Source organism: Sinocyclocheilus rhinocerous, unplaced genomic scaffold (genome assembly GCF_001515625.1).
Source record: "Sinocyclocheilus rhinocerous isolate Xijiao unplaced genomic scaffold, SAMN03320098_v1.1 scaffold1053, whole genome shotgun sequence".
In the NCBI taxonomy this organism is placed as follows: Eukaryota; Metazoa; Chordata; class Actinopteri; order Cypriniformes; family Cyprinidae; genus Sinocyclocheilus; species Sinocyclocheilus rhinocerous.
In genome coordinates, this window is record NW_015638958.1 from 67,875 (window position 1) to 80,791 (window position 12,917).

General features: G+C 37.5%; 1 protein-coding gene across 2 annotated transcripts in view; it reads right to left on the minus strand.

The window, feature by feature from the left end:
* The window catches only part of LOC107750320 (polycomb group RING finger protein 3-like), a 34,999-nt gene that overhangs the window by 6,581 nt on the left and 15,501 nt on the right, over positions 1 to 12,917 (minus strand). For both annotated transcript variants that reach the window (XM_016565658.1, XM_016565657.1), the window contains exons 5-7: positions 9,035 to 9,090; positions 8,760 to 8,870; positions 5,761 to 5,849 (exon numbers count right to left, since the gene is read on the minus strand). In XM_016565658.1, the coding sequence (XP_016421144.1) occupies positions 5,761 to 5,849; positions 8,760 to 8,870; positions 9,035 to 9,090 (256 nt within the window). The remainder of the gene's footprint in view (positions 1 to 5,760; positions 5,850 to 8,759; positions 8,871 to 9,034; positions 9,091 to 12,917) is intronic.

Consider the following 12,917-nt stretch of genomic DNA (forward strand, 5'->3'; position numbering starts at 1 on the left):
TTTTTTTTTTTTTTTTTTGCTGTTCCCTTGCAGTATTTCAGTGTACAAGTACAAATATTGTATTTGCAGCTTTTACCAAAGTTGTATTTGCAGCTTTTACCAAGGCTGAAGGTATAAAATATTTGTGCATTTGTTATCTTGATAGCAATAAACATTACGCATAAAAATTCAATACAATTTATTTATTTTTTAAATGCAATATAAGGGTTGCACTAAATGTGGGACACAATTAAATTGGTCATTTAAATTAGTTAAAAATGGTGTTTTACAACCAAGTATCAGCTCAGCATATTTTCAAATTGACGACATATGTATGATTGTAATTCATTAAGATCAAGACCTCGAAGTCAATTTTAAGGGGGTAATTAGCATTTAATACTAGCTACTTTTTATGCTACTTAATTTTATTCATTCATTCACTTTATTCATTCACTGTATTTATAGAGCACTTTAAAACTGCACCTGCAGACCAAAGTGCTGTACAATAAAAAAATAAAAAAAACACTTCATTAAAACACACGACTTAAAACAACACAGATCCTAGCCCACCCTCTCAAAGGTTAAAGACAAGAAGTAGTTTTTGACTTCAACTTTAAAAACATTCAAAGATGAGACTTCTCTAAGTTCCTGAGGAAGACTATTCCAGAGCTTCGGCCCCGCAACAGCAAAGGCCTGATCCCCTTTTAACTTTAAATGAGTACGGGGGACAGTAAGCAATAACTTATTATTGGATCTTAGAGACCTAGGTGCTTGACGAACAGCAATGAGCTCAGACACGTAAGCAGGGGCCAACTCATGCACTGCTTTAAAAACATACAGAAGAGTTTTAGATTTTATCCTGTAGTTCACTGGTAGCCACTTGAGAGAAGCTAAAATAGGAGAGATATGATGACTTTTCTTAGCACCCACTAGCAGCCTAGCTGCTGCATTCTGAACTAATTGCAAGCGTGAGATAGTGGTCTGACAGGACTCCACATACAACACATTGCAATAATCCAAACGAGACAAAACAAAGGCATTAATAACCTTCTCTAAGTCTTTTCTTGACAGAATAGGCTTATAAGTAGTAGTAAGTCTTTACTACAGCATTAATCTACTTGTCAAATTTCAGCTCTGGGTCAAACACCACACCTAAGTTCCTTATTTGGTCACGGCAATAATTAGACCATGAGCCCAAATATGTGGACATATGAACTAATTGCAAGCGTGAAATAGTGGTCTGACAGGACTCCACATACAACACATTGCAATAATCGCTTGAACCTCATAGGAACTCTGTAAATTTGAACACAGCTTAAATTTTGCATTATTCAAAAATAGATAGTTTATCCCTATCACTTTTCCTAGCATATTTGTGAGAACACCGCAAGTCATTGTGTCAGTCACAACATCATATGCAAGAGGAGTCATTCTCAGTCTCTGACGACGCCTGTCGCAACAACATGAAGACAATGTTTTAGCTTGGTGGGTTATTGTGAGGAATACTCTACACATGGAATTCAACAGAAAGAAAACTCATCAAGCATTCTTGATGAATGCGGCATCCCAGATAAAACGATGCCGAGAGAAAATGTGAGCGACAACAGATTTTTTTAGCGGACATTTTGTACATCTTTGATTTGAATCACTTTACAGTACCATTCAAATGTTTGGGGTTAGAATGATCTTTAAAAAAAAAAAAGATATGGATACTTTTATTCAGCAAGGAAACCGTATAAACATTTTTTAATGTAAAAAGAAATCTACTTCAAATAAATGCTGTTCTTTTTAACTTTATACTCAAAGATTCCTAAGAAAAAAGTATCAATTGTTTAACAAAATATAAAAGCAGCACAGGATAAGAAATATTTCTTAAGCAGAAAATTAGAATGATTTCTGAAGTATCACGTGACACTGAAGACTGGAGTAATGATGCTGAAAATTCAGCTTTGCCATCACATGAATAACATTTTAAAATATACAATTAGAAAACTACTACTTTACATTGCAATATTATTTCACTATATTACTGTATTTTTGATCAAATAAATGCAGCCTTGTTGAGCATAAGAACCGTCTTTCAATGCTACTATATGTCACTGAAGTATTATTACTATAATATGATTTAGACTGTTAATTATGTTTGCAATAGAGTTTCTAAAAAAGTAACAAGTCAAAAAATAAATAAATGAATAAATATGATTTTTGTGATTTACAAGTGTTAAATTTAGGTCCTGGCTGTCAAGAAAGCACATTTATGCTACTTTTTCCTTAGAATGTATCGCTCCTGTTAAAAGCATCTGCTAAATTAAATAATGTCATCAACAAACCTAAGCATAAACCCAAACAGGTCATCAAGTTAAGAATAAAAGTTAAGCAACATAATTCTTATTCAAAAAATGCATGCATGGCCACACATACAAATACCGACGCCACCAACACAATTTCCACAACAAAGCAGCAGATGCCAGTGAGAGCTCTGTCATCTTTCAAAACTGAGCTGAGGGTTGAGTCGCCAGTCGACTGCGGTCGCCTCGGGCTGCCCGACAGGTGCAGTGGCAGAGTGAGGGCTTCAGAGAGTCAAGACGCATTAAGGATTTCATGCCTCTCTCTCTCCCCGTCCCTCTGTCCTTCTGCCGATAAGTGACTGAGCAGTGCAGAGTGGCACAGCGGCCCATTTGGACCAGGCCTCACCAAGAACAGACAGTAATGGAGAAAGATGAGGAGGGGCAGCTGCTCCTGGCGGCTAAATGCCGGCCCATTTCAAGAGCAAACGGTGCCAGGAGAAAGCTGAGGGTTTCTGAGGGCCACGTACAACCACATTCTTTACAAGAACAGTGTGCTGTAAATCGGAGATTTGCTCAGTTATAGGCAGGTGGTGGTGAGATGTAATACAAACATGGGCGTACTATTAAACACAAGGAAGGAACTTCGCCATTAGCTGCGCGCGTGTGTGTCTGTGATTACTGGGTCATTACTGCACGGCCGGGGCTGCTATGCTCACCGCAAACAGTCACACAAATGACTAATGATGAACTCATTCAACCAATTAAACCTCCAGACCCCAGAACAAGCACATAAGAGGCCTTTTATTTGCCGCAGCCACCACCGAATATCCTTCCTTCCTCAAGATGCCATGAGCTGTTGATTATTGTGATTTAAAATTTAATTCTACAAGGGTAGATATTCTGGTTTGTGTAGGAAATCACCACAGGTTGGTATCTATCACACACTCACCATGCTATTATAAGCACATATTCAGAAGTAATTTTAAAAATGCTGTATTCCACACTTGCAGTATTTTATTTTGCCCTCAGAACTAATCAAGGTTTCTTGCACCAAAATCAGTCAATTTAATTTTTAAATGTCGATTCTCTACACTCTCTCTAACCCTTAGAATTAAATTTGCTCTTTGAAATCTATTTTACAGGCAACTGGTGAGCTTTAATGTAAACGAATCATTCTTATGTGTCATATCTTTTCAGTGATTCCTGTGGTCTGAATTATACAAATTGGACTGATTTTGTCCTAGTGGTCCTTCAGAGACTCACTGAACTCTTTCAGATACGTCAGACTCGCAGTGATTTCAATTAACAACATGCAACATGTGGTGACGATTATGTGAGGACCAAAAGTAATCACTGAATATCAGATTTTTGATTTTGATTTTCTTTAAAACAAACTGCTTGACCCAGTTTAGACCCAGTTTGCAGAAACAAGTCTACTTCTCATTATTTAAGGTAATATAATAAATGTAATGCAAGATAAATATGCTAAAAAATAATTAAACGTAGAAAAATTAACAATAATTTTTAAATAAATCTTTACTGTGAATCGTTTGGTCTGAATGATTCTTTCACAGATTGGACTGAATTGGTCACAGTGCTTCTGAAGTAAACAACTCAGAGACTCACTAAATTGACTCTTTTGGACAAGTCAGAATTAACAACATCCATCATGTAAAGATGATTGTCTGAAGACCAAAATAACCACTGAACCACCATTTCATGAGTGTTAAAAACATACTGCTCGAAAGCTTCAGTTTGCAGAATTCCCATTATTAAAGGCAATCCTATAATGTACTTCAATTCAAAATGGTGGATGAAGCAAGATAAATATGCTTATAATTAATTAAATGGAGGAAAAAAACAATAAAAAATGTAATGGACAATTTTACTCTTTCATTTAAACCAGATGCAGAGTGAATTTTATCCAGCAAGTTTGTTTATTAGCAGTGGAGTAAAATTTTCTGCACAAATGGTACTAAATAAATATCAGTAATAAATCCATTTAATTCATTTGCATTACCCACTTTTGGCACAGGCTGGTTCTTGTTGGCCCCATTTCTCCTCACAAGGTCACGCCGGATGGGTCTGACCAACAGGCACAAAAGTGTTCCACAGCCATCCGAGCGTAGCTGAACGAGCATTGTTGAAATTTTCATTGTCTTTTTACATTATATACGAGGCCAAAGTGCCTGTCTCAGCTTTACTACAGCAGGCCGTATGAACAGACAATCTGTCCTTGCACTTTTGCAAGAAAACTCATGACCACAGGACATTAGTAACTCGGAAATCTTCATCGATCTCTTCCTCCAACAAACAACAATACACACCCATACTTAGCCATTTACACCATACCGTCTCCATGCCTTGTTCTTCTTTGTGCTTTCTGCTCTATAAATCTCGCTCACACATCATGCACACACTCCACTAGGAAATCTTATATCACAGCATGAGTTATTTTATGAGTTGCTTTTGCTGGAAATGCAATCATTGCAAAAAAAAAAAGGTATATATTTTAATATTGCCAACCACGCAAATGTATCCAAGATGGTATATGCAGCATAACAGACAGAACACCCTACACTCCACTTGGCATCAGAATCTATATAAGGAAGAGAATCTGTATTCCTAATGCAGAAGCAGCGAGTAGACAGCAGCCGCACAACCTTCTGTTATTACATTATTAAGAAGCTCAGAGGAGAGAAGGAATACAAACTTCACTATATAAGAGTCTTTAATGAAACTACCAACCCTCTAAAACACTGAAATGGCTCTGCATTAATATCTGAGCACAGACTAGATATTACAGACAGGAAGGGGCAGAGCATCTGACATATTGACATTTTTAAATGGAATACTAGAATACTGCAGGTTTTTTTTTTTTTATACAAGGTAAATGCATTATGCAATGATAAAGGTAAACAGTATCTTGACCTCATTATGTGCATGTTGAAATGAATAAGTTAATTAAAAATGTATCTAAAAAATAAATATTAAATAAATACAAAATGGTAATATTTTAAATAATGAATTACATTTTAAAATATATCATTAAATAAGACATCTTTAACTTGTTATAATATTTCACAATATTCCTGCTTTTTATAGCTTTTTGTCAGCCTTGGTGAACATAAGCAACTTCTTTCAAAAAATATTTTTAATGAAATGTTGTGCAAAAAATATCTTAAATGAAAAAAAAAAGTTAAAAGTTGATATAATTGGTTCATTCATTACTCTAAAAATGGAAACTGGTCATGTTGAGCACACTGCATTGTGGGATTTGCTATTCTATGCTGCATGGGTCTGCTCTTGTAGACTTGGAAATATATGTCATCCATGTATTCCAAAGTACTGTACACTGCAGAAATAGACTAGTACAGTAGTATGATATTCCAAACATAGCCCTTACGCGTTCTTACTAACTAGGACACGCTAACAGAATGTGAGGCTCCCTTGTGCGACATTAGTGAGGTCAGATGGGTACGGGGAAACCTACCTGCTCATCACTGCGATGGTAGTCATTGTCCTCCTCTGCTTTCTCGTCTCCTGCTTCCTTATTGGCTGGATCTTCTGATTTCAGGTCACCTGGTGGGGTAAAATGTAAAAAAAATAAAAAAACAATTTTACAAGAGAGTCCCCAGACAACCATAAGAACCACCTTTTTGTGCACATCCATCTCTCCACAATTCTGCTTTTAAAAATACTGTAGTACATGCATTTATCTTTCCAAACATCATCTTCGCATTATAAAACAATCAATGTTTAATCATTATTCATATTAAGATTCCAAGAATTTGTAATTCATTGCTTCTCAGAGCTGGAATTATATTGAGTACAAGTTTGTGACTCTGGGAAGAGTTTCTTCATTACACAGTGAAGAAATATTCATCAAGCACAAAAAAGTAATTATCTCAACCTGCTCCCCCACGCATTTGCCAGTCTCCAAAACAAGTCTGCACCTCATCAATGGAAACAGATTAATTTGTGATTCAACCTGCCCAAAGAACGCTTCACACCTCAGACAGGCAGACAGCTGCCCACTGATCAGGTCAGAAACTAGGGCTGCATCTCATTACAGTTTTATGGAAGCCTAAAAATACTCTCCTTTATTAATATTGATGAGAGGGATCCAATGTAACCTTTTCAAAAGTTTGGAGTCAATAAGATTTCTTTAATATTTTTTAAATAAAATCAATACTTTTATTCAGCAAAATGCATTAATCAAAAGTGGCAGGAAAGATGTTTAAATGTATTATGTTTATAATGTTACAAATGATTTATATTTCAAGCAAATGCTGTTTTTTTTAACTTTCCATTCATCAAAGAATCCTGAAAAAAATTTATTAAGGTTCCCACAAAGATATTAAGCAGCACAACTGTTTTCAACATTGATTATAATAAAAATGTTTCTTGAGCCAAATCAGCACATTAGAATAATTTCTGAAGGATCATATGACAAAGACCAGAGTAATGATGCTGAAAAAATCAGCTTTGCATCACAGGAATAAATTACATTTTAAAATATATTAAAACAAATGAGTGATTTTAACTTACAAGAAAATTTCACAATATTACAAATTTTTTTCTATATTTTTTTAACAAAAAAAATGCAGCCTTGTTGAGCATGAGATATCTTTTCTATATTATTTAAAAATAAAATCTTACTGACCTTTTTTTCTGTGGCTGTTGACAACAGGCTACAGATGCTGCCAATATAGTTTAAGCTGCATTTAACTATGAATTTCCTCCATTTAAATCCTTAAAACTAAATTTACTTTAAATATCACCAAAACTGGCCAACGCAGGAGGGAATTTGATACATGCAACCAGTCCAGTCGAGTGTGGTTGACTTATTTTATTGCATTTCAAATGAACGACTGTCCACACACCCTCATGGTTTTGTATGAGGAGCTGTCAAACATCACTATGACATTGTCATTGCATCACCAGAAATCTCAACCGCAGTAATGGGAAAGGGAAAGAGATTTCGTGCATCTGGACGAAATGCAGTCTGGGTTCAGTCGTTCTTAAGCCTTGACTGCTACAGTGATGGCTTGTTCCCAGGACACTCAGAATATCCTTTCCGATAGTTAAAATGTTCCCTGACTGGGAAAAAGTTCACGGAGTCTTGGCTAATCTGCAGCAAGAAGACTGTGAAGGAAAGAAAAAGCAGGACTTCCAGCGAAATAAGTTTCGTTAGGGTGTTTAATAGATGAGGTCCCTCTATAAAGCTGTCTGTGGATGAGGTGCACAAGCTCAGGTAGCAATTTTACCATGCTTTCCGGAAGGGTGACTTCTTTTTCAAGCTCGGCAACAGTCTGGTTAATATCCACTGTGATGGGATTTGAGAAGCACCATCAGGTACCCTACCATGGCAGATTCAGAGCAGCCCTCTCTAAAATCACCTTATAAAAGCACACCTGTGACACCAGGCCAGAAAAGCATTTTCAATGCTCATAACACTCATAAATAAAGGCTATCATGCTTTATGCTTATTTGTGGGCAGGTAATGCAGACAGTTACGTCATCATTTCACCACGTGCTTCTCCTCTTGGTTCAGTTTGATGGTTCTGTGGTGTGCTTGAGGACTGAAGACTTCAAATGAAGTATTATTCAGAAAACAAACAGGTCTGCTAAACTAGCTGAGACAATGTGGAACAAGAGACCACTTATGTCTGAGCCTTATTTACTACAATGCAGTGCGACTGCTGACTCAACCTGCCTGAGGGCCAGTATTTGCACAGACTTTATCACTGAACACGGTACTGAAAGATGAAAAGAGCAAGATACTGCCTGGGTTTAGATTACTGTTTCCTCAAACAAAAGGTAAGGGCCTGTTTACCACCGAATAAACCAAAATAATGTGCTTGTTTAGAGTCTAGAGGCTTTCAACCATTCTTTCCTCATTCTTCAGTTCCTTTAGACTAATATAATAAAAGAACAATTCTAGGCAACATAAGAAATGATGTTTTGTGCAAACAATAGTTAAGCTGTAATGTGAAAATTTAAGCATGTTTGTACACCAATTTTCTTCACTGTACTAAAAAAAAAAAAAAGAGAAAAGGTCTCTTATGCTTCCCATTTATTTGATATAGTACCATTTAAAAGTTTTCTGTTTTAATACATTTTAAAATATAATTTATTCCTGTGATGCAAAGTGGAATTTTCAGTATCATTACTCCAGTCTTCAATGCCACATGATCTTTCAGAAATCATTATAATATGCTGATTTGCTGCTCAAGAAACATTTCTTTTTATTATCAATGTTAAGAAATAGTTGTGCTTCTTAATGTTTTTGTGGAAACCATTATACATTTTTTCATGATTCGCTGATGGAAGAAAGAACAGCATTTATTTGAAATAGAAATCTTTTTTAACATTATAAATGTTTTTACTGTCACTTCTGATCTATTTTAATATACACACTGTCCCACTTCCTCTGTGATCGTAGATGGACTGTACCACCTACAGCAGTTAAAGAGAGCTGGGACATACCATTGCGCTGTAAGTCCAGGGGGGTTTTCATGTTACACAGCTCTCCTTTGATGTCTCCAGGCACCTCCATGCCTAACTTCTGATAAAATTCTCTCTGTTTTTTCATCTCCGCTGCACACAAGAAAGCAAAGAGGAAAAATTTAAAGCCTTACTGTTAAAATCTTACACATCATTAGCTGCTTCATAAAATATGCTTTACTTTAGGGTATTTTTGTTACCAGTTCACATGGATCGTATTTCTAAAACATCAAAAAAATAAATAAAAAGAGACAAACCTTCTTGCAGTCCTGGCACCAACTTGTAGACAATATCTTGCATTGTTCGGTCATGGCTGAGGGAAAGGGAGAAACGGAAATGAATATAATTTATTCAAACAATATGCATTATTACACCAAGAAACACAGCTGAAGGACAAGAAAGAAATGCACAAAAATGAACACCAAGAAAATTGCAATTCGCATTTGCATTCAGCAGGCACGTTCCCTCATAACTATGATTGTTAATTAGCATATAGTGTAGTTCTTCCTCATGTCTCTAATTCTCCTGTGACTGGCGGTTCCCAGGGCTCGGAGGTAAAACCTATTAAGCGTGTGTTGACATGTTCATCTCTGTGGCGCCTCTGGTACGGCTGCCCACCTCCGAGAACGTTACCATGCCACAAAACCCACGAGTGCCGGTTCCAAACAGCCAACAGCCAAAACAAGCACCCGCTTTGAGATTCACAGCTCTCTCTTGTTGTGTAGCTTATAGTTTCTGGGACACTGTAAATGAACTCTGAAAAAATGTAAAACTTTACAGGCATTTAACTCATTTAAACCTCATGAAACATGTCAAGAAGATTTACATAAAACCTTTAAGTGATAGTTCACCCAAAAGTGAAAATTCAGTCATTAATTACTCACCCTCGTGTCGTTCCAAACCCGTAAGACCTTCGTTCATCTTCAGAACACAAATCAAGATATTTTTTGTTGAAATCTGAGAGCTTTCTGACCCTGCATAGACAGCAACGCAACTGATATGTTCAAGTCCCAGAAAGATAGTAAGGACATCGGTAAAATAGTCCATGTGACATCAGTGGTTCAACCATAATTTTATGAAGCTACAAGAATACTTTTTGTGCGCAAAGAAAACAAAAATAACGACTTTATTCAACAATTCTTTTCTTCTGGGTCATTCTCCGCTGCGCATTCAAGAGAGTACCACAACTCCTGGCATCGTGGTATTCTTGTGAACGTGCGTCAAAGACCAACACGGAAGAAATCGTTGAATAAAATTATTATTTTTTTCTTTGCGCACAAAAAGTATTGTAAGAACATTGTAGTTGTGTTGCTGTCTATGGAGGGTCAGAAAGCTCTCGGATTTCATCAAAAATATCTGGCTTTGTGTTCAGAAGATGAACGAAGGTCTTACGGTTTGGAACGACATGAGGATGAGTAATTAATGACAGAATTTTCATTTTTGGGTGAACTATCCATTTAAAGAAATTTGCCTGCAGTGTGACATTATTTTCATGAAAATTAAGAACATTTATTCCTGTTTTGTCAAATCCTAAATCTCAGCAGTCATTCCTCCAATCTTCAGGGTCACGTGATCCTTCAGAAATCATTCTAATATGCTGATTTGGTGCTCAAGAACATTTCTTATTATTATCAATGTTGAAAACAGTTGTGCTGCTCAAAACTAATATTTTTGCTTTTCAGGATTCTTTGATGAGAAGCAAGTATAATTAAAACAGTAAAATTAATTAATGATGTGATGAAAATAATGTCACAATGCAACAAAAAACATTCAATTTTTTTTCCTCAAGATTTTTGGGTCTAGTTTAGTGTATGAGCCCTTGTGGCAGGTCGGTTCCTCTTAATAGCACATAATGACTCAGACCAGTTGGAAACTAATCTTAGATATGCCCTCGTGCCACTTTGAGAATACAGGCCACATTCTGTGTCAGAGTCCAGCTCGCTGTTAGCTGATCTGCTCCCTGAGGGCACGATGAGAGAGAAAGAGAGACAGAGAGAGATCAGGATTGAGGCAGCGGAGCACCTGTGTCCCTGGTGCATAGCCAGAGCCACCACCTGTTCCCAAATGCCTGGTGAGGAAGGTAGAGGTCCAATTAGCCGCCACCGAGCTTCCACAGAGGGGGCCGGAAGGCCTGGTAGTGAGGGGGTGACTGGCATTTAGCTAGCTGATCAACAAAACTCAGTTTTGTGTGTGTGTGTGGGTGTATGTTTGCGCAAGTGCGAGAGAGAGCTGAGGATCAATGAGCTGCCACTGTTAATACAGACAAATCCAGTTGTCATTCACGATCAAACAGTGTGGCTCGTAAACACCGGGGTGTTAAACTAAGGTCAGATTAATCAAGCGGAGAGGGAGGCAAGCTGGTTTGATGGCGTACGACGTAATGTAACTGACCCCGAACTCTTATATTGTCTCTTCCTCTCGTATCCCACACGGCTTTCATCTACCAGCAAGGCTGGGGCGACTCTTTTCCGCCCCATTCAGAAGGAAGCACTGGGACTGTGGTGAATATTTAATGTGTTTGAAAATGGTTTCTCATCAGCGAGCAACTGCAAGCTTCTATGCTGCTAAATGACAGCCCAGCGCACCAGCGGATCCATCAGACACAGAGGCACCAATGCTCAGGGGGCAGATGGACACCACACCCCGACAGTTTACACACACCTACACACTGAGCACATCTGCGCGTGTCTCTCAGCAGCAGTTTCTGCTCACGGCATAAAAGGTGAAGGCCTTTTCCTGTTGAAACAGGCTTGTTTGGTCAACTCTTAAGAGTACACATGCATACAGATGACCTCAAAGCTTACATGGGCTAAACAGACATGGGCTACGAGTCACATAAGACTTAAAGGATTAGTTCACTTCCAGAATAAAAATAAATAAATTATCATAATTTACTCACCTCCATGTCATTCAAGATGTTCATGTCTTTACTTCTTCAGTTGAAAAGAAATTAAGGTTTTTGAGGAAAACATTCCAGGATTTTTCGCCATATAGTGGACGGGTTAAAGGTCCAAAGTGCAGTTTCAAAGGGCTCTACACGATCCCAGCCGAGGAATAAGGGTCTTATCGAGCGAAACGATCGGTGCTTTTACTAAAAAAAGAAAAAAATGATATACTTTAACCACAAATGCTCGTCTTGCACTAGCTCGACTTCACGCATTACATAGTCACATTGGAAAGGTCACGTGTGGCGGAAGTACTGACCCAGAGCGAACGTGCAAAGAAAGTTAAACGACCTTTACAAAAAAAGATAAAACAACGATGTCGGATGATTGTGAAGTTGGAGGAGAAACTGAGATGGAGTTTTTCACCCTACCCTACGTTTTTGAACCAAAGTACACAGACGAAGAACTAACCACACGTGACCTTTTCAACATGATTACGTAATACATGAAGTCGCACACGCATCGCAGAGCTAGTGCAAGACGAGCATTTGGGGTTAAACAATATATAAATTGTAATTTTTTTTATTTTACCGATCATTTCGCTAGATAAGACACTTAGGCCCAATCCCAATTGGGATTGGGCCTTAGGGATTGGGCAGTAGCAGTCCAATCAAGTAATAACTCTCATCAACAAGCGGCTTTCAAAAAGTAAAAATTATGCTTTCCACTATCTCTCTGTTTTTGCTACAGAGTCTTCAAGACTTATGACTATGTAATAGACTATGTAATTTACCCACATAAGATTGGCAAACTTCTCATGCGACACTGTTCAGGGGTCAGTGAGATTTTTACAAGTTTTTACTGCATTTTTAACCAAATAAACGAAGCCTTGGTGGGTTTTTTTAAACATTAAAAAAAGTGTTGTGAATGTGTCCACAAAGTGCATTTTCTATGATGTGCACTCTTTAAAATTATAATTACATCGCATGCTTCAATTGCTTCTGCAAAGTGCTCCCAGAGGTCCTTTCACAGCCAGTGTTGAATTTTTTGAAAGTTTTGAATTTGATTGTGCAGGTAAAAATTGGCTTGGGCGGGTGGACAAAATTTGGGCTGGTTTGGGGTCAGTTTGGCGGTTTTCAAACATATAAATTGCATAAGCTAATTGTTTAACAGACAAGCCCAAGTAGGCATGTACTGCATCCAATCAGTCATCACAACGTTACTACACACACACACGCACACACACACACACACA